The sequence below is a fragment of the Eptatretus burgeri genome, chromosome 13, assembly GCF_056783735.1.
Source record: "Eptatretus burgeri isolate ZD-2024b chromosome 13, Ebu_testis_v1, whole genome shotgun sequence".
Lineage (NCBI taxonomy): Eukaryota > Metazoa > Chordata > Myxini > Myxiniformes > Myxinidae > Eptatretus > Eptatretus burgeri.
The window spans coordinates 73894797-73922768 of NC_140973.1; the positions used below are offsets into that span (position 1 = coordinate 73894797).

The 27972-nt window shown below is 44.4% G+C and overlaps 2 protein-coding genes across 3 annotated transcripts; one reads left to right on the forward strand and one right to left on the reverse strand.

Moving 5' to 3' along the window:
* Positions 1–2: 2 nt before the first annotated feature.
* RNF103 (ring finger protein 103) lies at positions 3–11949 on the reverse strand (the record flags this gene model as incomplete). Its single annotated transcript, XM_085850615.1, has 3 exons — positions 11828–11949; positions 5605–5858; positions 3–82 (listed from the first exon to the last, which is right to left on the reverse strand). Coding segments are annotated over exons 2-3 (306 nt in total), but the record flags the coding sequence as incomplete, so codon positions are not given.
* A 179-nt stretch (positions 11950–12128) lies between these two features.
* LOC147014779 (E3 ubiquitin-protein ligase RMND5A-like) lies at positions 12129–27967 on the forward strand. 2 transcript variants are annotated; one of them, XM_085853034.1, is made up of 9 exons: positions 12129–12503; positions 15238–15383; positions 15827–15964; positions 17164–17264; positions 17683–17849; positions 18002–18167; positions 18542–18644; positions 19055–19209; positions 27560–27967. In XM_085853034.1, exons 1-9 carry the CDS (start codon positions 12368–12370, stop codon positions 27621–27623), a joined length of 1176 nt encoding a protein of 391 aa, XP_085709160.1. In that variant the 5' UTR covers positions 12129–12367; the 3' UTR covers positions 27624–27967. The 2 variants fall into 2 exon arrangements, with proteins under 2 accessions (XP_085709160.1, XP_085709161.1); XM_085853035.1 differs by lacking the exon at positions 15827–15964.
* The last annotated feature ends 5 nt before the right edge of the window (positions 27968–27972 follow it).

Sequence of the window (27972 nt, forward strand, 5' to 3'; positions counted from 1 at the left end):
GTGAAGTCCGTGCTGCGTTGGACATCTCCCTCATCCTGCCGCTCCTTCAGTGCAGAGTAGAGCTCACCTTCAGTCACCTCACCTGAAAGCACAGTACATATAGTAGACACTCAGCTCAAGGTCCGATGGCAGAGTAAAGGTCACAGAGACACCTGCGCAGCAAGAACAAACTGATGGTGATCGGCCCTTTTCGCCTCATCCGATTCCAATCAAATTCCGGGGGTTTTTATTTTATTTATTTTTTACATTCTTTCACTACAAGCCATCCACACCGATGCACCATTGACTCTCCTGTTTAAGATGGTGACTTGGTGAATTTGTCTCTGCAGGGAGTCAGTCTGATGTAAATTTCAGAATTTCGTTCGGATTGGGGTCATCAAGGTAAACACCAAAAAAAAAATAAAGATGGTGGATCGAGGTCGATAAAGGAATTTCAATAAATGTACAATTGCACAACACGCATCCACCTATCATCCTCTGCGAGGTAACAGCCACGGCCCCGCCAGCCCCGTTTAGGCCTCGCAGAGCGTAAGCAATGCACAAGCATTATCCATTTGGCAATTTTGTTCCCAAATCAAGATGTGTAAACACATCAGACTCTGGAATGCATCATGCACACTTTGATTTGATTTCAAAAAATAAAAAAAAGCTCCGACGACACTCGGTGGAGCACAAACCTCCACCAGACTGCGGAACAGTTTACGTGTTGTATCCCACTGATAATCTGGATCTGGATCTGGACCTTAACTAAAATCGAATCGGCTTGTTCTTGTCACCCAACCAACTCATCCACCTAGTTTTGTCATAAGTCGTCCACGTTTTGAAATCTCGTACAATTGAGGTTTTTTCAACCCCCCCCCCCCCCACCTCTCAATGGTGAAGATGCACAGGATAGTCACCAGAATCTAATCAATTTGTCATTCTCGCACACCCAACCGGTCCACCAAATTTCGTCCAAAACCATCCGCAACGTTTTGAGATATCTTGCTCACAGACAAACAGATAAAGAGACAGACATAACGGGGGTGAAAACATAACGTCCGACTACCTTCGGCGGTGGAGGTAATGAATTCAAGCTATTTGAAAGCTCTTAGTTGGGGATTCGCTCCATCGTTTAAACAGATTGTCTGATGATGCAGCAAAGCTGCATCCGGTTCCGGTTTTGAGCGGCAAGAGGTCTCCTTCCGGGCTCCCTGCTGACATTCTCAAAGTTAAGTTCCGGTTGTTATTTGTCCCGTTTTAACTGTTTAATTTTCTCACCTACATGTTAATGTGTGTTCCTAGTTCGGTTTTGTTTCAAAAATCGTGCTATTTTGTGAGTATTTATGTCGACGTTCTTACTTGGTGTTTGAGGCCTAGTCCTAGGTTTGAGGCCTACCGGTTCCACTCGGTGTTCGATCGTTTTTTTTTTTGTTTGTTTTTTCTCCCCATTACCTTCAATTTCTATCCTCCCCATTACCTTCAATTTTCATCCTCCCCACTTTCCAAACATCCCCCATTCTCCCAACTAATCTCTTTCTTATCTCAAAAAAAAAAAAAAAAAAAAAAATACCCAACAACAACAACAACACGCTCACCTTCTCCCGATTCTGCTACTTCTTCTTCCTCTTAACTTCCTCCTCGTCTTCCTCGATTTCTTTTTTTTTTACACTTCCATAACCTAATCTGTTGAACTCTCTCATACATTAATATTAACAACAAAAACAATCTTATAATGCTTCATCTTCCTCTCTCACACATGTGGTACTCTTTACTGTTTCACAATGCACTACTCTTCTGCTATTTTAACAGACTGCTCTCATTTCGACCTCTCCTTCATTCCTTGCCTAAAAAATCCAACTATTACAGCGCTTCTTCTCTCCATGCTCTGAATTCGCCTTCATTGCATCCATCAAGAATTGTGTTAAATCGCATCTCTGACCTAAAACTTTTAAAAACCACAGTTTGCCATGGATGCTCGCTTTCCATCAACCATTCTTTTTTTCCAACTTCAGTGCCAACTCACCCCCTCACCCCTCACTCTCACTCTCAAAGCAACCATCCCACTCTTCTCCCTCCAAGCCTCCCTCTCACCTCTTTCAAAAATTCCCCCTCACCTTTCTCCCACCTTTCATCCCCCTCACTCTTCCTTCTCTAAGTTTCCCCCCTCTCATCCACCAACCTGCCTCCCTCCACTGCCCTCTCACCTCCATCTCTTCACTCCACCTCCTCAAATCCTCAACTGCCATCTTCCTTGTCTCTTGTCCCCCCTCTCTCCCAGCACCACAGAGCCTTTTCTCCTCCTCATTCGGCCCCCTCCCCTCGCTATTCTGCAATACCCCACACTCCTTCAGCAACCCTCCTTACCTCCCCCTCGTCCCTCGTCCTACCCTCCCCCGCCCCCTCCACCTCCTGCACCCAAAGCCTCCTCCCCTACCTCTTCATTAAAAGTGTGGACCTCAAATATCCGGGGCCTTCGCTCAAACCTTTCAGATCTTTCCATGCAGGTTGCCACTGACAAACCAGACATTATCTGCCTAACAGAAACTTTCCTCTCCCAAGACGTGTCTGACTCCCAAGAATCACTCCCTGGTTACTCCCTCTTACGGTATGACAGACCTGAGCCTCGTCCTGGTGGAGGTGTTGCTCTCTTCATCAAAGACTCTATTCCTCACTCTCCATGCACTGCTCTCACTCCCCCACACCCCCAGGAATACCTCTGGCTTCGGCTTCCCCTCCACTCCCACCTCATGTTTATATGCGTACTGTACCGTCCACCGAACAGTGATGACTCCATCTACACCTCACTATCCGAAAACATGGACCATCTTCTATCTTCTCATCCAAACTCTCTCTTCCTCTTATGTGGCGACTTCAATTGTCATCACGCCAGTTGGCTAGGTGTGGGTACCTCTCTCACCTGCCATGGGACATCAGCAAAAGCTTTCTGTGACTCATTGGGACTGACTCAATCGGTCAACTTCCCGACCCGGATCTCAACCAATGGTACTCCATCTCTTCTGGATCTGATTTTGACAAATTTCCCTGACAATATCTGCTGCTCTTCCTTCGCTCCAATTGGTTCTTCTGACCACGTCCTTGTTAAAGTGGACATCTCTCTGGCTGTTATCAGAGAACCACCTCACCGCCGTCGAGTCTGGCATTTCAATCAAGCCGACTGGCAGGGTCTCCGAGCAGCCATCAAACTTACAGACTGGTCTCCTATCACTACTTTCTCAAACATCAACTCATCCTGGGAATTCTTTCAAAGAAACTTGCTCTCCCTCATGCACAGATTTATCCCCTCTCGTGTTCAGTTGTCTTACCCTTCCTCCCGCCCTTGGTTTACTGAAGCTTGTGGTGAGGCAGTTGTCCTGAAACAACTTGCCTTTGCCTCATGGAAAGCAAACCCAACTGAGGGCAATCTCAGTTCTTTCCACAAAGCTCGGAACAAGTGTGTAGCTACCCTCAGGAGAGCCAGAAAACAACATCTTTCTCATCTCAAGTCTGAACTCTCAAACCTCTCTCCCTCCTCAAAATCCTGGTGGCGTTTAATCAAATCTGTTTCTGGTGTATGTTCCCCCTCCATCCCCTCCCTTACCTCAAATGGCCGCACTGCTGATTCCACACGTGATAAAGCTGAATGTCTAAACTCGGTGTTTGCAGCTAAATCTTGTGTCCCAAACCCATCACTATCTCTACCCACTTTACCCGGTCGCACCCAACTGTCCCTGGACTCTGTATCCTTTTCTCCTGACAAGGTGGAGAGCTTGCTTTCAAACCTCGAGTCAGATTCTGCAACCGGTCCAGACGGCATCAGCCCACGTGTCCTCAAAGCCTGCTCTTCTGCTCTTGCTCACCCTCTCTCTGTTCTATTCACCCTCTCATTTTCCCAAGGTCATCTGCCATCTGCTTGGAAATCTGCTAACATCACTGCCCTGCATAAAAAAGGTGCAAAAACAGATCCCTGTAACTACAGACCAATCAGCCTTCTCCCAATCATCAGCAAGGTTATGGAATCCATCATCGCTTCAGACATGAAATCCTTCCTCTTCTCCAATGGCTTGATTTCCAATCATCAATTTGGTTTCAGACCAGGTCACTCTACCCTGGATATGCTGCTACTGCTCTCCCATCAATGGATGGAGGTCCTCAATGCCAGACAGGAAATCCGAGCCGTATCCCTGGACATATCACGTGCTTTTGACACAGTCTGGTACCCTGCCCTACTCACCAAACTCTCTTCCCATGGTATTCAAGGCCATCTCCACTCATGGCTCGCAGACTTCCTCTCCTGTCGCAGTCAACGTGTGGCCCTAAATGGAGTTCTTTCATCCCCTCTTCCTGTGCAGGCTGGAGTTCCTCAAGGTAGCGTTCTGGGCCCTGTTCTTTTTCTGGTTTTCATCAATGATCTCTCGGACTCTCTGGAAAATCCTCTATTTCTCTTTGCCGACGACTCCACCCTCTGCCGTACCAAGCCATCTGACGTACCATCTGTCATCCCTCAGACCGGCAAGCAGCAGCTTCTTCGCTCACTGCAGATCTGGATAAAATCACAAACTGGTCCAACACGTGGAACATGTCTTTCAATCCACACAAATCTCACACTCTCACTATGTCTCTTCAAAAGGACCGTTTACAAAACCCCCCCATCCACTTTCTCAACAATCCTCTGGAAGAAGTCTTTTCTTTCAAGCTTCTGGGTCTCACTATCTGCCATGACCTTTCCTGGGAAAGTCACATTTCCAACCTTGCCTCAAAAGCCAGTCGCCGACTGGGAATCCTCCGTCGTGCTAAGTCCTTCCTCGGCCCTCTTGAGCTCCTGACTACTTACAAAGCTTTTGTCCGTAGCCTGATGGAGTACTGCTCTCCCCTCTGGGCTGGTGCTCCTGCCTCCCACCTTTCTCGACTTCACGCTGTCGAAACCAGGGCTTTTAAGATCATTGGCATCTCCCGCAATGAAGCTGAGTCTTTGGGCCTCTCACTCAATCACCGCAGGTTGGTCGGTGGTCTTTCTGTCTTCTACCGACTCCTCTCCAGCCTTGCCCCCCTGCTCTCTCTGCGATTTGTCCCCACCACATTTCCACAGGGCGCTCAAGGTCCGCCAACAACCCCATTCTGGTAAAACTACCAAAATCACGAATCACTGCTCATCTTCACTCTTTCATTCCTCTTTTTTCCCGCCTTTGGAATAAACTTCCTCACTCTATTCTTTCCCATTCTTCCCTCCAGGCTTTCAAAACAGCTGTTCACCACCACCTCTTATCTTCCCCCATCCAAATCCTCGATCTTTTCTACCCCCGATAATCCACCCAAGCCCACTTCCTTCAATTCTCCTGCTTTCCTTCCTGAAAGTCCCTGTAATGTCCATCTTCTCCTCGCCATGTTCCCCGTCCCATCCCCATCCCTCTCCCTTCCACAGTTCACCTGTGTCTGTTCCTCAATGTTTTGTCCCTTCCACTCCCACCCCTCTTGTCTCATGCCTCCTTGCTGTGAGTTGTGTGTTAGCTCTCATACGAGCCTCGACCAAGGTATACAAAAAAAAAAAAAAAAAAAAAAAAAAAAAAAGCATTTTCGCTTTCTTCCTCTCGTCGCTGCTAAGTAACCACTACCACCACCACCCACCTGAGCTCTCCAGCAGCCTTCCTGCATCGGCGCGGCCCAGCGTAGCACCAAAGCTCAGTCCCCGGCTTTCCAGCAAAACCCGCAGGCGGCGCAGGCTCAGCTCCATGGGGTCTGTGAGCCGTAGAGCAAATTCTGCGGAGCTACACCAGGCTGCGGCTTCGAGGAGCCGCGCCAGCAGGAACAGGAGGCATAGGTAGAGAAGCAGCAACAGGAGGCGTGCCCACATCTCAGCACCCAGTTTGTCAACCGGTCAGCTACAAATACAGAATTAAACAAGGGCAACACCTTCATGACAGGTACACACATCGTGGCGCAACTCAGATATTTAGATTATATCAACATACATGTCATATATGCCAATGTTCTGGATCACTGTGTCTCAGCTTCGGAATGTTTTTAACTGCGGGAATTGGCTTCAATATCCATCCGTCCATCCATCCATTGGGACCACACTCTGTGCAGATCGTTGGTGCTGCCTAAGCAGTCTCCTTGGCTATTGGACACAATCCTGGATGGGTCGCCATTCTCCGACACAGGATACCAGCATGCTGGCACTCATTTTGCCGACCTTGGAAGGATGACAGGCAGAGTCAACCCCACCTGGTATTAATTCAACAGCCAAGTGGGATTTGAACTCAGGATTCTAGGATCCCAAGCCCACCACCCGAACCATTAAGCCAACACCAAGCATCTTCAATATCCAGAAAACAACAAAGGTAATTTGAATGAGGACATTTAATTTCAAGAAAAATTCATCCTCAAGAACGTCGGGTTTCCTCCATTTCAGTTTAGTGTTAAACAGTAGCGGCTGTTTGAAAAGGCAATCGTGTCTGTTTGTGGTTTATCATATATATATATATATATATATATATATATATATATATATATATATATATATATATATATATATATATATATATATATATTTTCACTTCCGGTAAGGGTGCACCACGAAATTCCACGATATATTGGTTTTTAAGCTAAACAAGCGAGAAAAGGTAAGACCTAAGCGGGCCAAATAATAAGCAAAACCTTCCATCGCAGCGAGTCAGAATAACGAGAAGAGCGTGCTCGATTGCAGAGCATGCACGGCAAGTTGGAGGTGACGAGAAACGGGTTGGAAGGAATCAAAATCAGGTTTATATTTTATTACTAGATTTCGTAAGTATATTGATGTCTTCTGTCCTCTGTTTGTGTGTTTGTGTGTTTGTAGGCACGATAACTCGAGAACGGAAGAAGCTACCAATGTCAAATTACACCACGTGATTCAGGAGGGTGATGGCTAGCGCTGATTAGATTTTGGTCAAAATCGGTCAAAGGTCAAGGTCACAGTGAGGTCAAACATAATTCCGTAAATTCATGTGGAGAAATGGAGTATTTTTGCTTCGGTCGACGTTACGAGTTCGTTTTAACTTCGATTTTTGCGATCGCTTTGGATGCTTAACACTCTGTTGTTGAAATTCTGGTAAAAATCGGATGTTTTGGAGACGTTCTAAGATTGTATAAAAAAATATTTCACTCGCCGCGTCACGGCTCGTCACGTGGTGCAGCACGCTCGAGCAGACACGTTGAGTCACGTAAAGGTTTTCCATGTGCGTTCTGATGGTGTTTTCGATAAAGATGGTGCTAAAAAGTCATTTTTCATCCCAATAACGTTTATCGTCGCATGCCTGACTCGCTAAGCCGTCGGATGGTGTAAAAATTGTTTGTGGATGGCCGAATATTACGGTTTTATGACTTTGATAAAATAATATTAAATAATTCCATAAATTCCTGTGGAGAAATGGAGTATTTTTGCTTCTGTCAAAGTTACGAGTTCATTTTAACTTCGATTTTAATTTTGTCTTCGGTTTTTGCGATCGCTTAGGAAACTTAACACTCGGTTGTCAAAATTCTGGTAAAAATCGGATGTTTTGGAAACGTTTTAAGATTGTATAAAATATTTCACTTGCCACATCACGGTTCGTAAGCCTGGTGTTGGCTTAGTGGTTAGAGTGGTGGCTTGGGATCCCAGGGTCCTGAGTTCAAGCCCCGTTGGCTGCTGAATTAACACCAGGGGGTTGACTCAGCCTGTCATCCTTCCGAGGTTGGTGAAATGAGTACCAGTGTACTGGTCCCGGTGTATGCCCCGGTAAGAATAGGTGTACCATATCCCTGTGTGTCGTAAGAGGCGACCAGGGTTGGCGTCAGGAAGGGCATCCGGCCATAAAACATTGCCTCAAGAAAAAGCCCAACCCCTGCAGAGCAGGGAAAAATGGCTGTAAAACGGTCATTTATTTTTATCCACATCACGGTTCGTCACGTGGCGCAGCGCGCTCGAGCAGACGCGTCGTTGAGTCATGTAAAGGTTTTGCGTGTGCGCGCTGACGTCATGGCGCTCGCCCCGGCGTCCTTTCGAGTTGGGGGGGGGCGTCGAGTGTGACCTTTACGTTACGTTAATCCGCGGTAACTCGAGAACGGAAGAAGCTACCAATGTCAAATTACACCACGTGATTCAGGAGGGTGATGGCTAGCGCTGATTAGATTTTGGTCAAAATCGGTCAAAGGTCAAGGTCACAGGGAGGTCAAACATTCGATTTTTGATGGTTTTGTACAGAATCATCGTAGAAACTTCTGGTTTGCGTTGCTACCTTCTCTCGAGACAGCTTTTATTAGACAAGGTCAGAGGTCAAGTTGACGATTTCGTAAGTACCAGTCTATGACTGCTTGTTTGTTTGTCCATCTGTTTGTGTGCAGGAAATCTCAAAAAGCTGTGGACAGATCCAGATGAAATTTTGTGGACAGGTTTGGTGCGTGACAGGGATGACATGATTCGATCTTGGTGAAGATCCGAATCTGGATGCGACATTTAATTTTTTAAAGTGATTCTTCACCATTGAGAAATAGGGCCAAAAACGATACATCGCACGATATTTACCTTCGCATTCTGCGAAAGGTTATGTTTTGGTCGGCGTGTATTTATTTATTTATTTGTAATTTGCGATTCGTATAACTCAAAAAGTGTTAAACCAAATTGCATGAAATTTGGTGGGATGATTGGTTATTAGCCAGGAAGCATTCGATTAGATTTTGGGATCGTTCGGGTCAAAGGTCAAGGTCAAGGTCACGAAAAGGCCAAAATCGTCTTTTTACGATAACACGGTCAATTTTTATTCAATTTGCATGCAACTAACGCCAAAATGTTCAGAATTCAACGCCTCATCTTGTGATATGCAATATGACACAATGACGCCCATACTCTTGTTACCGGTTAGGGGTCAAAGGTCAGGGGGGTCACGACCTTGAAAAATATGCAGTTTTTGTCATAACGCGGTCAATTCTTGTTTATTTATTTATTTATTTGTAATCTTGTGATTCGTACAACTCAAAAAGTATTAAACCGAATTGCATGAAATTTGGTGGGATGATTGGTTATTAGCCAGGAAGCATTCGATTAGATTTTGGGATCGTTCGGGTCAAAGGTCAAGGTCACGAAAAGGTCAAAATCATCTTTTTACGATAACATGGTCAATTTTTATTCAATTTGCATGCAACTAACGCCAAAATGTTCAGAATTCAACGCCTCATCTTGTGATATGCAATATGACACAATGACGCCCATACTCTTGTTACCAGTTAGGGGTCAAAGGTCAGGGGGGTCACGACATTGAAAAATATGTGGTTTTTGTCATAACACGGTCAATTCTTGTCCGCTTTGCATGAACCCAGCACCAAAATGTTCAGAATTTAATGCCCAATCTTGTGACACAATGACGTCATAACACGTCACCGGTTGGGGTAAAATGTCCTTCTCTTGTTGAAACGTATTCACCGAGCTTGCGAGTGAAGACTCGCCAAAACGACGTGAGTTGATTGTTGTTTAGTCCGTAGCTCCCGAAAGTTGGGGGGGGGGTCATGACATTAGAGATATGTGGTTTGTGTCATAAGACCATTCATATGAAACCAGTTCCCCACACTCATACCAAGAACAAAAAAAGTAGTGGCGGCGAAGGTATGCGCTCTATGAGTGCCCGTTCTAGTTCAAACATGTATTGGGCCTGATATGTTCTCGTGGATCAGGCATTGCGTGGCAGATGGTATGTGCTCTATTGAGTGCTCTTCCAGTTTATTAGTTTGAATTTGGTGAAAAAAAACATTTGTATACCTTGTCGAGGCTCGTGTGAGAGCGAACACACAACGCACAGTAAGGAGGCATGAGACAAGAGGGGCGGGAGGGGAAGGACAAAACAGTGGGGAACAGAGACATTAAGAGATCTGTGGAAGGGAGAGGGATGGGGTGGGGAACAAGGGGACATTACAAGCTGGACATTACAGGGACTTTCAGGAAGGAAAGCAGGGAATTTGAAGGAGGTGGGCTTGGGTGGATTATTGGGGGTAGAAAAGATCAAGGATTTGGATGGGGGATGATAAGAGGTAGTGATAAACAGCTGTTTTGAAGGCCTGGAGGGAAGAATGGGATTGAATAGAGTGAGGGAGTTTATCCCAAAGGTGGGAAAAAAGAGGATTGAAAGAGTGAAGGTGAGCAGTGATTCGTGATTTTGGTAGTTTTACAGGAAGGAGGTTGTTGGCGGACCTTGAGCGCCGTGCGGAAATGTGGTGGGGACAAATCGCAGAGAGAGCGGGGGGGGGGGGTGAGGCTGGAGAGGAGATGGTAGAGGACAGAAAGACCACCGACCAACCTGCAGTGAGAGAGTGAGAGACCCAAATTTGGGGACACCTTGTATGAATGAAAACAATCCGAGTCAAATCAAATGTTTCCATTTAAAAATACTTGAAATATCTGATAATCACCAAGAAGTGGAAGAACGAATTGGAAATCACAGATCGATTGATTTGTGGTGATCGCAATTTGGGGTGTTGGCTTAATGGTTCAGGTGGTGGGTTTGGGATCCTAGGATCCTGAGTTCAAATCCCACTCGGCTTTTGAATTAACACCAGGTGGGGTTGACTCTGCCTGTCATCCTTCCGAGGTCGGCAAAATGAGTACCAGCTTGTTAGTACCCTGTGTCGGAGTGGCGACCCGTCCAGGATTGCGCCCACGAGCCAAGGAGACTGTTTTGGCAACACCAACGCTCTGCACAGAGTATGGACCCAATGGATGGATGGACCTGAAGTGACAGTGCGTGTGGAATCCTGGAAGACGTGGACGTGGCCTTCAGTGAGGGAAAGCCCATGACGTCACAGCCAAAGCCCATGACGTCACAGCCAATAGACGAGACCAGTGACACCTTGCTATCCCACTACAGGTCGATCAGTTTGTGTGTGAATCCATGGGAGTGGAATATGGAACCTAAACATTGAGTTTTTGAGATTGCTCATACTTTCCGTCCAATACCGGTGTTAAGGACACTAAAAACGTCGGTTCAGAGAGAAAACTGTTCAAACCCAATGACATCCGGGTCACTCGCAATCTACGTCGAGCTCCTGATGTTATCGTTGCCAAAGAAGGGCCCACAGGCAACATGGCGACGCGCACGGCATTCTGGGTCATGAGAAACCGCCTCGATTTATACACATTAACACGGCATTTATCCAAGAAGGAAAAAAAAAAACCTTTGGGGGAGGGAGGGACGATATTATTCGTTCATTATTATTATTGTTTTGTTACAACATTAATGTTGTTATTAGTTTTGTTACGAAAAGCGGCATTGGAAAAACGCTATCATCAGCTAGCCAGCTATACACCTTAACACGGATTTCGCCCAAGGCTTCATCGCGTCGTCAAGTCCGGTTGAGATTGGACAAGTTCCGACCGAACGTATCATGGAGACACGAAATTGCGGATTTTAGTCCGAAGTAACAACCTTTTCTCTTTAATCCGGTAGCGATAGTCTTGCACAACTCAGCAAGCATGGGTTAATTAAAAAAAAAAAAAAACCTCAACGACAACAGCAAATAATAAATCGCCATGAAACATTTCACGGATCTCATCAACAAAATCGAGGCCCAAGATCACCATCCCCCGCGGGTAAGAGGACGAACACCCCATTGGGAGGTTCAAGCGTCTCTCGAACCACCGTGTGGTGTGCAAGGCGAGGAGGTAAATGACTTTTAAGACCAGGTGTACTGTACTCTCTACCTGTCCACTCTGTTGCCGAGTTACCGAGCACTTTCGAACTCGTCACGTGATCACAGGAACAGTTTGCTTACCTGAAGTTGGAGCGTCACGTCCACGGCTCATAAATCAAAGTGTGAAGTTACCGGCGCCGACGGACCGACCGACCTGATTCGCGCGTCACGCGACGCAAGACGAGCAACGCCACCCGGAAGTGATCGATGACAACAAGTTGTGACGTGGCGGGATGTACACTCCGCCTTGAGGGGGAGAACGTCCCCAAACACAAGGCCGCACGTCGATCTAACGAACCGTTATAATGGATTATAATTTAATACAGGACGGTGTTGATGGCGGTATGTTGATTCGTATCGTTAATTAATCAATGAAATCGTCATAACGATCCAAACTACAACAACAACAACAACAACAACAACAACAACAACAACAACAACGTTCTTCCGGTTGCTCACGTGACGTGACGTGCGTGACGTCACGGTACAGTGCGCTCTCCGTGCTGCACCTTGTTTATGTAACTCGGTGAACCCCGGGTTCCGCTGGGGAAGTTTCTCCTTTTCGTTATTGTGGTTTTTGATTGGTTTTAGTCGATTTCCCGATGACGCGTTAATCGGAATCGCGCTTTATTTCGTCACGTGAGGGGAAATCGCCTTGTTTTGGAGCGCAAGGCCCGAGGCCTGTTGCTTCGACATGGAGCAGTGTATGAATGTGGAACGAGAAGTGGACAAGGTGCTGCAGAAGTTCGGTCTGTACGCGGTACATTGCGAGCGGACCCTCGAGAACCTGATTCAGTACGTGACGGGGATCCGCCAGGAACTCGCCGGACGTGAGTCCTTTACTCCTCACCCCCCCCCCACTCCCTCACTCCAACACACCCCCACTTCCTCACTCCCTCACTTCCACACTCACCCCCTCACCACTCACTCCCTCCACTCCCTCATTCACCCCTCACCACTCACTCCCTCACTTCCTCCACTCCCACACTCACCCCTCACTCCCACACCCCCACTCCCACACACCCTCACCCCTCACCCCTCATCCCTCACTCCCACACTCCTCATCCCCTCACTCTCACACACCCCACCCCTCACCACTCACTCCCTCACTTCCTCCACTCCCACACTCACCCCTCACTCCCACACCCCCACTCCCACACACCCTCACCCCTCACCCCTCATCCCTCACTCCCACACTCCTCATCCCCTCACTCTCACACACCCCACCCCTCACCACACCAATCCTCACCACCCCTCACTCCCACACCTCCTCACCTCTCACCCCCTCACCTCGTCACCCCACACCCCCACATCACCCCTCACCCCCCCCAAAAACGTCCCTCTCGTGTGTCCGTGGTGAGTTAGACCCCCCGCCCCCCCCCACGAGTGCACGTGGAGACGTCCTGTGTAAGGATGATTCTGGGTGGTGCTGGTCGAGTTAAATGGTCGACCCGGGGTCTCGTGTTGTTTCACGTGTTTAAAAAAAGAGACTGGAGGAACAAATGAGGAGAATGTAAAACCTGTTTCAGACTGAAATGTACTTCAGCGACAAGGGAGGGGCTGATGACGTCATGATGTGTGGATGACGTCATGTGTGTGTAAGCGAAGACTGCCAACACGAAAGATCTTTGGCTCATCTGCTTTTAATCCATCTTGTGCTCCACACTCGACAGCCCTCTGACGTCACTCTCGGTTTCGGCTCGTCATGCATTAATTAATATTCATGCAGCTCCCAATATTTAATATTGGGGAGCGAAATCGTGTGTGCGTGCGTGTGTGTGTGTGCGTGCGTGTGTGTGTGTGTGTGCGTGTGCGCGTGCGCGCGTGTGCGCGTGCGCGCGTGTGCGCGTGTGCGCGCGTGTGTGCCGGCCCCAATTTACAAGGACTGACGAGGGAATCGAACACAGGTGGAGGCCGTTCAGTCCATCATGTCTGTGCAAACAACACACTAATTTATCTACACAAGATCCAAGGAAGAAAATTCAAAAAAAAAAAACAACATCAATTAATTCTTCTTATTATTATATTTATTTATTTACTTTTTAGCCTGGTGTTGGCTTCATGGTTCGGGTGGCGGCTTGGGATCCTAGGGTCCTGATTTCAAGCCCTGTTGGCCGCTGAATTAAAAATACACCAGGACGTTGACTCAGCCTGTCATCCTTCCAAGGTCGGCAAAATAAGCACCGGTGTACTGGTAAGGGGGACACTGCATCAGCGGCAAAGCCACGTCCCAACCAATGATGCAACCAGCAGCCACAGGCTGCAAGAGAGAGAGACAGAGACAGAGTTTTTTTTTTTTAAGTTTTGACGTTTCCCCCCCCTCCCCCTTTCTTTCTTTTTCTTCTGATCGTGCATACATAGAGAGGAGTGAGATAATTTTTTTTAGTCTGTCTGCTTATCTGAAATCATTCCAAACAGGCAACGTACTGGTTTTAAGGACCTCATAAAAGACACAAACAACAGGTACGAATAACTAGTTTAACGTGTTTAAATAAGGTGGTGAAAAAGACTCTGCATCAACAGCGGTAAACCTCTTAATATATATATATATATATATATATATATATATATATATATATATATATATATATATATATATATATATATATATATATATATATATATATATATATATATATATATATATTTTTTTTTTCAACAACCTTTAAAATCTTTATTTTATTTCAATTTAATTATATACCTGAACACGGGAGAACACATCATCTTTTGGCACTTTCAAAACCATTCCATTTAGCACGACTTGGCCAAAATATTCCAGCATTTTACGTCACCATCACGACCAATCAGATTTGCTACTCGTAGACCCCGTCCATGTCCTTGTTTCTCATGACTGCACGGCGTAAGGTGTTCTTTGAACTCCAGTTTAGATATAGGTCAAAGTAAGCAAGGACATTCCCATCTATGTAATATTGTGGGCCGGGGTTCGGTGGTGATAAACGACCACTCGGTGGGGCAGTGGAGTCGTCTCCCACCGAACACCCGGAAATTATGTCGTGACTCTCGGATAAGTCCGAAAGGTCACGGGTCACTTAAAGTACCGTGGTCGCCAATATTTTGACGGCGTGGGGTAGGGTTAAATTGCCTAATTTCAATATACCCACACCGTCTAACTACCGGGGAAGCCGCACCCTCGGCCGACTTTGTCCGAATCGAGTCGCTATCACACGCTGCACGTGCGCGATGGATGGTGATGGTGCGAAAACGAAGGATGAAGATTTAAAGATATTAAAAAACCTGACAATAAAAGTAACTCGTAGCACACACACGAAATTCCCATTAGACAGAAGGACAGGACCCTGACTATAAACACATACTTATCGAAATAACTGAACTGCGGGGGCTGCTGTCTGTCTGTCTGTGTGCAAATGGCTTCCAGATTCGTAACACTATTTCTCACTCCAAAAGATGGTTTTGAACGATTGATCACCAGGTTTGTTGTGCTATTCTTAACGACCACCTGTATAATGTTGGCGGCCCTGCACGGAGATGCCGACCCCCTCCCTTGACTTGACGTACCCAAGGACCCCGTTTTGTGTCGCTCAGTTGGAGAAGATGCCGAGTTGAGTCCGACGCACGCCTTGGTGCTCTCTCACTGCTGTAAGAAGATCCGTGATACCGTGCAGAAACTCGCATCTGATCATAAGGACATCCACGGAAGTGTGTCCAAAGTCGGAAAGGCAATTGACAGGGTGGGTATAATCCCCTCCATGTTGTCGGCCGGTCAAATGATTATCGTCATGGTAAGCAGAATTTAAGTTAACGGGTGAATGTCCAACCGAAGACTGCGTGTCGTGCACTTGATATTCAGGCTAGATTGCTGCAGGATGTAATGTGACCTTGGGCTGGTGAACGTAACATTACATTGATTACAGGACTTTTAGAATGCCTTGATCATCTGATACAGAGGTGTTGTACAATAACTCGTCTTTGAGATGTCTTCTGTACGTCCTGGGTGTGTTACTGCAAGCGCCCTATTGTTTTGGCGAGTAGATTATTTATTCTCAATTGTAGGTAGAAGAATTGTACACGTGTACCAGTTTCCAAATGTGTGAAAATGACACCATTTTCTTGTATACATGAATGTCCGATGAAGAGGACGTTCTGACAAAACCGATGCATCCTTCCCACCAAGAACTATGAGACGGATGTGAGCAGTGTTGCAATGGAGGGAGTTTTTAACTCCTCTGAACGTCAGCAACTGCTGAATCGTGTTCTGGTGGAGCATCTGCTCCGCCAAGGCATGCTGGATGTGGCAGAGACCCTGAGTCAGGTACGGCCCGTCGTGCATCCTGGAACGTTTTGTGATTAACTCTACTTCCTATCTTGTGCGTGCGTGTGTGCATGTGTGCATCTGTGACGCAAAGAATAAGAAGCACAACCTCAGGCCTTCGCGTTTCCTGCTCTCGTAGAATAATTATAACTTGTAACAAACAAAATTGTCCATTTAATCACAGAGATGCTTCATTTTAAAAGCCTTTTTACTGGAATTGAAGAAGAAGATGCAGGAATGGGAGATCAATGCAGTGGTTCAAATGGTAACATTTATTACTCTGACAGCAGGAACCCTTTGGAAGGACATGGAAGGAGCACACAAAACTATAAATAGTAATACTTCTCGAAGTAATAAATAAATAAAAAATTGCAGTACACAGAAGGAGCACACAAAACAACAACAACTCGGTCTTATAAAAGATCCTTTATTAATTTATTTATTTGTGTTTCACTTCAAGGAAACAAGGAATTTCAACACAGGTGGAGGCTATTCATCATACCTGCGCCACATCAACACCACACCAATTTATCAACTCCAGATCAAAATAATAAAATGCAATTTTTTTTTTAATTTTAATTTAGTGTTTTTTTGTAGATTACCCGCCCCTCCCCCTTCTCGGGCAGGGGGAATGGGTTTGGGTAAAAACGCACACATCAACCACACAACACCCCTTGACGAGACCCCCACCAACAGCACTCCGTCCACATGCACACAATCACCCATGAATGCTCAAGCTACCTAAAAGTCCTGTCAACATCCCTCTACCCCTCTACCTCCATAACTTCCAGGTACCTATCTAATTCCAATTTACACTAATCCACATTTGCGTTATATCCTCATTGAGATTCACAGACAGACATTCAATATATTTGTGAAGTACAACATGTTGTCTTGATCAAGCCCATCAGCGAAGCGACAGATATGCATGCCCAGTGTATCCTATTGTTTATTTATGAATATGGCGTGGATAAGTAAGTTGTTTCAACCGAAAGAAAGATGGTATTGTAGGGATTCGATGTTAAGAAATAATAGAGGTCAGGGTAAAGTACAGCTCTTTTACATAAGTGTATGGATTGAGAAAGAAAATTTTACTGGGTCTACATCACCTTGAGCTTTTGGATTTATGACCCCTTGCCCCATGTAAAAGGAAAGCTGGTCGGTTAACTAGAAACCCTGTGCTGTGGCTCCACCATCAGGAGGCTGGGTTGCCCATTGATCCCAAGCAGAAGGAGCCTTTTGTGGAGCTGAACCGCATTCTGGAAGCCTTGAGGCAACATGACCTCCGCCCCGCTCTCGAGTGAGCTCAGTATATCGGGGTTATTGCCCCCACTTACCTTTTTCTTGCCCCCAATATTGTGAAACTCTGCTCTCGAACCCTTTCCACCTCTTGTGTGTTCCATAGCTGTGTGATGTCATCGTTCTAAGTATTAGCAAGAGTTGCTGCATCTCAAAGCACTTTGTCTTTCAAAAACGAGTGTAAAGTTCGTTGTTGTTTGCATTTATGATATTGGTATTAAATATCCAATGTGCCACACCACCTGCAGGATGTGAGGGTGCATGGTTGTGGATATGACACACATTTGTTCAACTAAATGGCATTTATTTGCACCATTTAAAGCTTGTGATACTTGTAACCAAACGTCAAAGGCGAAGGATTTCCCCTTGGTACATAAACGGTTTCTGTTTTAAAATAACAACGCATGTCTTCCTGCCAGGTGGGCTGTGATTAACAGGGAACGACTGTTAGCACAAAGCAGCTCTCTCGAGTTCAAGTTGCATCGGCTCTTCTTCATTCAACTGTTGGCTGGAGGCTCGACGCGGCAGCAGGAGGCGTTGGAGTACGCCCGAAACTTCCAGCCTTTCGCCTCTCAACACCAGCGGGGTACGCCTTCACCCATCGAGCGACATTGTTTCATCATATCGCTCCACTTCGTCATCCATATCGTTAGATGGTTCATGGTGGACCGATTGTCATATTTACAGGTTTTTGGGGGCTTTTCTACTAATTCGCTTGTTCTTGTGTCTCTGTCACAGACATTCAAGTACTTATGGGCAGCCTTATGTATTTGCGGCAAGGTATCCAGGCATCTCCGTACGTTCACCTCTTGGACTCGAACCAGTGGGCTGAGATCTGTGACTTGTTCACTCGGGACGCCTGCTCCTTGCTTGGCCTGTCCGTAGAGTCCCCGCTGTCCGTGACGTATGTACTCACCATCTTCTCATCATGCTACCAGAGTCGTCGTTCTTCTCGTTTTCCCCTTCTGCACGCTTTGAGTCCTCATGTTTGTGTGGCACATTTATCTGTGTTTTGCCATGTTCACGATTCATCGTTTAATGGATTTTTTTTTTCTTAATCGTATCTTCAATTGATTTATTCTGCCCAGTGGTGAAAGCATCGCATATCTTGCATTTGCATCAGCCGGCTTAAGCATCCAGTTAGCTTTATCTCAAAAGTGCTACGTGCATTGACGAACGATCACTCGATGCACTGATCCATTCGTTGTATTGTCATGACTTGCCTGTAGGTGCTGTTCACACAGTGTGTGCGCAATGCGTTGCCGTGTCTGTATGCAGATTCTCGGCTGGTTGCATCGCCCTGCCTTCCCTCATTAACATCAAGGCAGTTATAGAGCAGAGGCAGTGCACAGGCGTGTGGAACCAAAAGGATGAACTGCCGGTGCGAATGATAACATTTGCATTGTTCACCGGTTATTCTGCATTTTTATTTTTATGCTAATTTCCGCAAGTACTTCACATTTGCTGATGGCTATTTGTAAATAAATGAAAGTGGGAATGGTGAAGGGAAGTGGAGTGGGGTGGGGTGGGAGGTTGCATTTATTTGTTACATATCCACAGTCAGAAACGAGGGGTGAGTTGAGAAAGATGGGGGAAAAAAAGAACGCGGCAGGAAGGAGCCAGATGTGAAGGAGAGAGGGAGGGAGGTGGGAAGAATGTCGAAAATTTGCACCATTTTAAAGTACAAAATCCATGACCCATTTATTTGGTATATACTGCATTATCGAAATATTCAACCAGCATGCTTGTTGATATCCAGTTCTCTTTAGTGAGTGTTGCCTCGTGTTGCAGATTGAGGTGGACCTCGGACGTGGATGTTGGTACCATTCGGTGTTCGCCTGCCCAATCCTGCGCCAACAGACAACGGACAGCAACCCTCCGATGCGCCTCGTTTGTGGGCATATAATCTCGCGCGACGCTCTCAACAAGCTCGTTAATGGAAACAAGTGAGTTGTGTTGGATGCTGGTCACACTCCATTTTACACACACACACACACACACACACCTGGTTACAATAACTCATCACCAGATATAACATTCTATTTTCAATTACAACCATGTGGAGAACAGTACAACTCCCTTCAGATCACCAACCTATCATCACTACCATAAACATCGCTATATATCTCAACGCAAACAAACAAACAAAAAGAGAGCAAAATATTCACTAATTACAAAAAAGCAATATAAGAATTTTAAATACGAGACTGAACAAGAACTCCAACAACACCAACACTGATTTCCACATCATACCGTTGAATATGATCATCCAGACCACAGCGACCAAATTGCAAGTCAACTAGGTGAGAAAACAAAACCAGATGTTTGTAAATAACCCGAAAACATTATTATACCACGAATAAGAGAAACGAACAACAAAGTGTATCAAACCCTGCCGAGGAATATAAACTTGAAGATTTCTGGAAAGGAATTTATGAATTCCCAAAATGATGCAACAAGGAGGTGAATTGGATCCAAAAGTTGGAAAAGAAAAAGCAACATTTGAAGGAAATGCCTCCGGTGATATTTGATTGAAAAAAAATTTAAAAATAATAAATAATGCCAAATGTTAAAAGCCAAGGCCCAGATGGGATTTCAAACTTCTGGCTAAAGCAACTAACTGGATCAGGTTACCAAGTAATAGTTACTAGTTAAAATGTAAACCAGGTAATAGAGTTTAAATTATCTGGTTATGTTTTTCACAAACCTGATTGCCCTCATTTTCATGGTCTTGGTATCTTTGACTCTCTACCTTTAGCTCGTGAAAATAGTCTTGAAAGTGGCATTCATGAGTTTGTGTTTCCACATTGCTATTCCTCATTCAACACCATACAGGTAGTGGACAAAAAAGTGGAAACGTCAATGTCAGGTCACTTAATAGGGTGTTGGGCCACCACATGTGGCCAGTACGGCCTGGATGTGCCGTGGCGTGCAGTCCATCAGCATCTGGAATTCTACAGGAGGGATGCAGCACCATTCTTCCACGAGAAAGTCAATCAACTCACACCTGTTTGATAGAGGTGGAAAACGCTGTCTCGTGCATCATTTCAGAACATCCCATAAATGCGTGATTGGGTTCATATCTGGTGACTGAGAAGGCCATGTCACATGGATAATGTCATTATCATGCTCATCAAAATCATTGGGAAACCAAGGGGGGTCTTTTTTTGCAGCCATACAAGCCATAACTATAGGCAACCAGGTATGTGCAGCAGTATTATACATGAACCTAAGCATGCTGGGATGCTATTTCCTTAATTTAAATATGGGCCACACCTGTGTGTAAGCCATTGCTTGGTATCCATCATTTACCCAGGTGTTTCCATTTTTTTTGTGTGTACAATACCTGTATCTCTTCCTTCTGTATTGCTCACCTTCCTTTTGATCTTGTGCTCTGCTGGATGCGATCTCAGACGGCATTGACCAGGCTATCTTACTCCACCCTTCGGCACACATCATGGTATTAGTGACTTCAATGTTCACCACAAGGGATGGCTCGTATACTCGTCATACTGACACTCCTGGTATTGATACATGCAATTTTTCGATCTCTCAAAATCTCACTCAAATCGTTACCTCTCCCAAACATATTCCTGACGGTGCATCAGATTGAAGATCCTTGCTTTATCTCTTTTTTTTTTTTTTGTGCTCCAACCCTGGTGATTATGTTGGCTGTCCTGCCTCCATTTGGTAACTGATCTTTCTGCTGTTTCTGTTTGTGTCTCTTGCTCATCTTTCTCATCATACTGTGTTTGTTTGGAAAGGCTAGGCTGACGGGATGGCCTGAAGGTGTGCACACTCGGCTCTAAGCTGTCTAACCTGGGTTCAAATCTTGACCCAGCAATACACTCATCTCTGTATTTCACAGACACGGTGATTCATCAATGTGTGCCGTCCCTTGGATAGACTTTAAACCGGCGTCCCATTTGCTAGTATTCATTGGTGTACGTTAACGATCCCACGGTGTCCTTCGCGAAGAGTAGATGAGCTGTCACTGGCACTTTGAACAAATTACAAATTCTTTCTCAAGCCAGCAGAGGACATTGCATCAGCGGCAGAGCCGTGCCCTCAGCTAATGATGCTACCCCGGCAGCCTTGTGTTGCACACGAACAAAGAAGAAGTTTGTTAAGGCTGATTGGGATGGACTTTGTTTATTTCTTGCTGATATGCCATGAACCTCAGTATTAAGTCTTGGTCTGGATTCAGTATGTCTGCCAAGGAAATATCCCAATGGCTTCACACTGGTATATTCACTCACATATCTATCATGCAAAGGTTCATTCCCATCCATGGCTCACTCCAGCTTGTGCATCAGCAATTGCTCATTGCACCCACTTTTTAAAGCAGTACCATGTGCAAGGGTATCTGGAGTCCATATGTCTGTTTCTGCAAAGCAAGTAACCTCTGTGAACGAGTTCTTGAGGATACTAAGCAGCAATATGCAGCTTCTGTAGCCGATTCCATTGAGACTCAGCGACTTGGCTCTCGGGACTTTTAGCAGATTGCCAACAGTGTACTCAACCGCAATAACTATTCTGTACCTCCTCTTTCATGGACCTGAGGTTGTTACTTCACGTCTGGATAAGGCTAACCTCTTTTCAAATCGCTTTGTTTCTAATTCTACCCTCAATGATCAGGGACATCTTTGGGTAGATTTTTCCATCTCGTACAGATTCTGATATACCTGTTCCAACGATCGCATATCGTGCCTACAACTTATTCCCATCGCATGCGGAATGTGTGAGGCATACGGCAAGTACGTCGTAAAATGTTTAACACGTTTAAAATTTCAAGACGTACTCCACTTACTACGACGTATGATAGCGTACTTTAGCGTTCTATTCACGTATACCAAACTTACCCATACCGTATTCGACGTGCGCCAGCGTTTTAAACGCATTTTTCAGAGGTCGGCATACGCTGGCAAGATCGCCAAGGTGTGACTGCGAGTTGACACTTCCATTTCTCTGGCGGTTATGATTTGAATCATTGTGCGGCAGCCTTTTAATAGGCTACGCCACGTGATCGTCGGCGATACGTGCAGCACGCTATGCATAAGTTAGACTATCGTTGGGCATAGGTTGTGAACGCCGACAACAGGCTAAGCATTCGTTGGTATAAGTTATCTATAAGACAACGAAACGTTCTATGTCCATTACTAATATGTTATGCATATGACCAACTCGTTATGAATACGTCCGAATCTTTAAAAAAAAAAAACATCAAAAGTTCAGCATAAGCCAGCGTTTTACATACTTTGATACGTTGCCATTGCTGGCTAAAACGTCAAGGTGTGACTGGGCCTTAAAATAGGTGTCAGAACAAGGAAACTCCTCACTATCCACAAAATGTTTTACAAAAATCAATGCATCCCGAGAATATACCTGCTGAGATGAGAAGGAGGTAGTGGCCTGATGGAGCTCAACCATCTGCACAGAATGACGACGGTAGGATTGGCTGAGTATGTGAAAAGTTCAATAGACTTCAAAATCCAATTTGTAAGCAAACACGAAGACAGCAAGAGCAAGCCAAATATATATATATATATATATATATATATATATATATATATATATATATATATATATATATATATATATATATATATATATATATATATATATATATATATATATATATATATATATATATATATATATATATATATATATATATATATATATATCCCTAACCCACCATGCAAAAAATTTCCTGGTGCGAATAGATGATGTCACACACGAAACTGAAACAGCAATGAATACAGCCCCAAAAGACCAGGGACACCACACCATTGGCTTTAATAAAATGGCAGGACTGAGTCAATCGGACAAGTATACGTCCTGCAAGATAGAAACGAATCACAAGCCACCTACTATTGGGATGTAAAAAAAAAACAAAAAAAAAACTTTTGTCAACAGCTGTACACACAAAGGAACAACAGTATTTGTGGAGAAATCCACTGGCAGATCTGCAAAAATCTTCAATATCCCAGTCTCAGAAAACTCGTGGAAACATGAACCAAAAGCGATCATTGAGAACAAGGAAGTAACGCTCACATATGATCTGATGATCCCATCGTGCATGAACAAAGAAAACAAAGCATTGCAACCAGATTTCTTGCGTATGACTATAGTATATAGTAAAGGAAGGCATTGCTAATGGATGTTCAGTACCCAGTGATTTTTGGCCTAAACATGACAGAAATCAAGAAATTACTAAATTCCAGGATCTTAAAAATGTAGTGAAAAGATTCTGGTAGCTGAAGAGCAACAACATTGTACCAGTAATAATTGGAGAAACGGGAATGATAAAGAACCTCATGGAGATCTTAAAAACCATCCCTGGGAATATTGCTCCAAGCGAATTGCAGTTTGAAGCTGTCCGGGATTCAGTTTCGACCCTGAAGAGAGTCCTCGGACCAAAACTTCCCAACTTGGTCTATGAATCGTGATCTCTGACCAAAACAGAAGTGGATACTTCGTGATCTGGGAGGACTCCGTTCCATTCTCTGAAACGCACATATGGAGATAACCAACTAGCACGCACACACGCACACATGCACACACCGGAGCGCTGTGGGAACATGGCAAGATAATACTGCACAAACGAAACGGATCTTATAGTACACCAACCAACATGTATTTTTTTTAACTTTGGGGTGCATTTTTGTTAATAGCAGGCATCCATGCTAGATCAATCAGTCATAGGGTGGGGAAGAAAATGTGGGTGGATGCCACCCTCGATTTTGACAAAGGTCATTTTCAAGGTCAAATAAGGTGAAATTTTGTGTTTTTTACATTGTGCATTAATTGACATCAATTTTGTTCGCTCTATCCATATAAACTATTTTTAATATCAAAAAACATGTATTTAGGGTGTTTAACAAGTGAATTTTATTTTTTACCCATATGTGTATGGCATCGTGAAACACCAAAATGTGATTTTCTCGAAATGTGTTTATTCTGCATATTAAAGTAATTTGCTCACCAAATCTTTTGGTTTAAACTATCACACACGTTCAATAAACTACTTTGTCACTGTAAAATGCCAAACAATTATTTTGTTTGCAATGGCCACTTGTTTTATTTGTTCTTAAACACTTTATAGCCTCTTCTTGTGGCACATTTGTTCAAAGAAATTCAAACGTGGCGGTTTGGTGTTGTGACCATGCTTTATCAGGCAGTGTACATAATTGACGCAAACTGCACATCAAAAGTGAGTAACTTTGATAAAAAAGACATGTGTTGGTTAGATATATATGTATATATATAACAATTATCTGGGTCCATTAAGGAAACTGGACCAGGGAATTTACGTCTTATTTGACGGCTGGTATACACTGTGTACGGGGAGTCTTTATTTGGTCTAAGTTTGAGCCTGGCAATTCCACATTTAGATTTGAGTTAAACCATATTGTTAATCGGTAAACTATTCAGAGGACAGACTAAAATTGTGTTTGGAATGACGGAATGCCATAAAACGGACCATCATACCACATTTGGGTCAAATTACACATGTATTGCCCCGTACCGTTGGTGCAGTACTATGTACAAAGAAACGTTCTTATGGCTGATTGAGGGAACTGTCGGGTTTCATGACACACTCAGGAAGCACCACTCAAAAACCTTCGCTGATTTGTACAAGGCAAATGTATCTACTAAACAGAATGTACAGAAAACAATCAAAACTGACAGAAAGCTACTGCAGCGATTGCTCAATGCTGTCACCGCCGGGCGACCACTGGAAATGGCGACCATTCTCAAGCATGAACTCTCTCCAATCCCACTGTCTCTGGCCAAGGTTGGAGGGAAGATGAACTCTGCTTCAAAGTCGGAGCTGATTAACATATTGATGGCAGGACTACAAGTACCTCCTGAAGTTCCAGAAGCTGACAAGAAGACGTGCGATTATAGATGGTCACGCCCTCATCCAAGCTCTTGGAAAGCCTGTTGGGTGTCAGACATTCGGTGAATATGCTGATGTGTTTGTAAAAACTGTAACACGTCACTTTGGACAGCACACAACAAGAGTTGATATCGTATTTGATCGCTACATTGGGGAAAGCTCCATCAAGGCAGTGACTCGCTCAAATCGACTGGGAAAAAAAAAAGATACCAATCCGCAAGCTCATCGATGGGCCCAATGTCCCACTCCCACAGGTTTGGGTCCAGTTCATTGCCTTGGATGAGAACAAAGCTGATCTTGCCAATTTCTTAGCTGAGGAAATCATAAAGAAAGGTAAAGATCTGCCTGGGCGATTTGAGCTGGTAACTGGAGGTGGATTTACTGATGCTAGGTCAACAAGGAAGGATGACCCCAGGCTTCACGGAAACCATGAAGAGGCTGATACTCCATTCGTGTGAGGCAGTTAATGAAGGATACCAAAGAGTGCTCGTAATCTGCAGAGACACAGATGTCATGCTACTTCTGATACACTTTGTATCAACAAGAATATCCGAAGTGTGGATGGTGTCTGGAACAGCAAAGAATCGGAAATGTTACCTACTAGATGCCGTATCTGAGAGACTTACACAAGCTGCGAGGGAAAACCTACTCGGCTTCCATGCGCTAACAGGTTGTGACATCTTATTTCAGTGGCCATGCAAAGAAGTCATGCTGGAAAGCATTTGAAAGCCAACCACTTCTTGTCAAGGGGATCGGTCGTGATGGAGACATTGCACCTATTGAAGAGTTTGTGTGTCACCTGTATGGGACCCCTGACCAACGAACCATCAACCATGCCAGGCTCCAACTCTTTGGAAAGGCTAAGAAGGGACTATAGATGTTACCACCGACAAGGGATGCACTGGAACTTCACGCTACACGCGCCAATTTTCACGCAAAGATTTGGTTGCAAGCAGACCAGGAACACATAGATGTCTCATCGCCTACAGACACCTCAGCTTGGAGGAAGGAGTACGGTTGCCTTAAAGCCGTGTGGACAAGGCTACCCCCAATCCCAAAAAGCCTGCCTGGAGCTGGTAGCCTGTGGATGCAAATCAAAATGCAGAACAGCTTGATGTACTTGCTTCAGAGAGAACTTCAGGTGCACTTTTGCCTGCGGATGTGACGTGATTGACTGCTGTAATCCAACTGGCCAGTCGATTCATTCCAAGAGCCTCATGCCGATACACATGCATGTACATGTAGGCTTATGCGACACACCCAATACTGTATGTTCCCTTTCCGTTGTGTCACCCAGCTGATCACACTCAGCAACATCACATTAATTTAATTAATATTTTAAACACATTGTAATGATGGATAAATGGCGAAACCGTATAGCCCTTTTTCAGATCAAAAAAGTTTGCTGTTTCACATCATACATGTAGGGCCGTACATTAAGGCATATAATACACAATGTTGCATGTTGCAGAGACTGTGTACTTCAGCAATAGTATAACTATCTTTTTGCAAATATAGACATTAAATGAGCTTTCAACTGGGAAAAGTCCAGGATAAAATGACCTTTCAGGTCAAAATCAGTGGTTGCATCCACCAACATTAAATTCTTCCCCACACGATCACTATAATTGATCTGGCATGGATGCCTGTTATTATCAAGAAATTCACCTAAAAATCAGATGTTGGCTGGTGTACTAGAACAAATCTGACTGCCACAAGAGGGAGCTATACAGTATTTAATTAAAGATAAAGCGAGTGGCCATTGCAAAAAAAGTTTGTTTAGGATTTTACAGTGACAAATTAGTATACTGAATGTGTGTGATAGTTTAAACCAAAAAGATTCGGTGTGCAAATTACTTTAACATGCAAAATAAACACATTTCGAGAAAATCACATTTTTGTGTTTCAGATTGCCATACACATATGTGTAAAACTTAAAATTCACTTGTGAATTAAACAGGCTAAATGCATGTTTTTGAAAATATAAATAGTTTATATGGATAGAGGAGGCAAAATTGATGTCAATTCATGCACAATGTAAAAAAAACACAAAATTTGACTTATTTGACCTTGAAAATGACCTTTAAGGTTAAAATCGAGGGTGGCATCCACATACATTTTCTTCCCCCACCCTATGACTGATTGATCAAGCATGGATGCCAGCTATTAACAAAAAATGCACTAGAAATCGTTTTCTGGAGGACTTTTCCATGTTTGGCTGGTGTACTATTACATGGTGTTGGGATGGTCATGTGTATGTTTTCATCATGTGCCAGTGAGGGAAGTAATGAGAAGTAAATTTGATTATTTTATGAGCCTGATATAATTAGGTAGTTTTGCTCAATCTACGCATCCTTCCTCTTCTCCTGTTCTTCCCTCCCACTAAACAGGCTGAAGTGTCCTTACTGTCCAGTGGAACATCCTCCATCCGAAGCAAAGCAGGTTTATTTCTGATTTCTTCCCTCTCTCCATCCAATCCAAACCCCTTCCTTCCGTCGGTTAGTACTATGTGCTCAGCCGTGTTTCAGACGAGTGTGTGTGTTCTAAACTGGTGTTTGCTTGCGCCCTCTGCGCTGGTAAGTACGTGATCTTATTTAAGAAGGATTGATGATCCCAAGCTTTAAGTTATTGGCTTTTCAATTATTTTTGCTTGTCTGTCACTATAGCTTTGGCTCATTCTGCTGTTTTAGAATTGTTCACTCGTGTCATGCAAGCGCAACTGTTTAATATTACCTTTGTATATTGTATTCCACCAATGTAACTGCCATGCATTGCTGAAATAAAACTTGTTTAGCAAACTTTT

What these genes read in the sequence shown, in the direction of transcription:
- LOC147014779 (XM_085853034.1), top strand. Translation starts at nt 12,368, where the DNA reads ATGGAGCAGTGTATGAATGTGGAACGAGAAGTGGACAAGGTGCTGCAG. An exon ending in CCGCCAGGAACTCGCCGGAC is followed by an intron (nt 12,504 to 15,237) that starts GTGAGTCCTTTA and finishes TGTGTCGCTCAG; the next exon opens with TTGGAGAAGATGCCGAGTTG. An exon ending in TGGCAGAGACCCTGAGTCAG is followed by an intron (nt 15,965 to 17,163) that starts GTACGGCCCGTC and finishes CTCCACCATCAG; the next exon opens with GAGGCTGGGTTGCCCATTGA.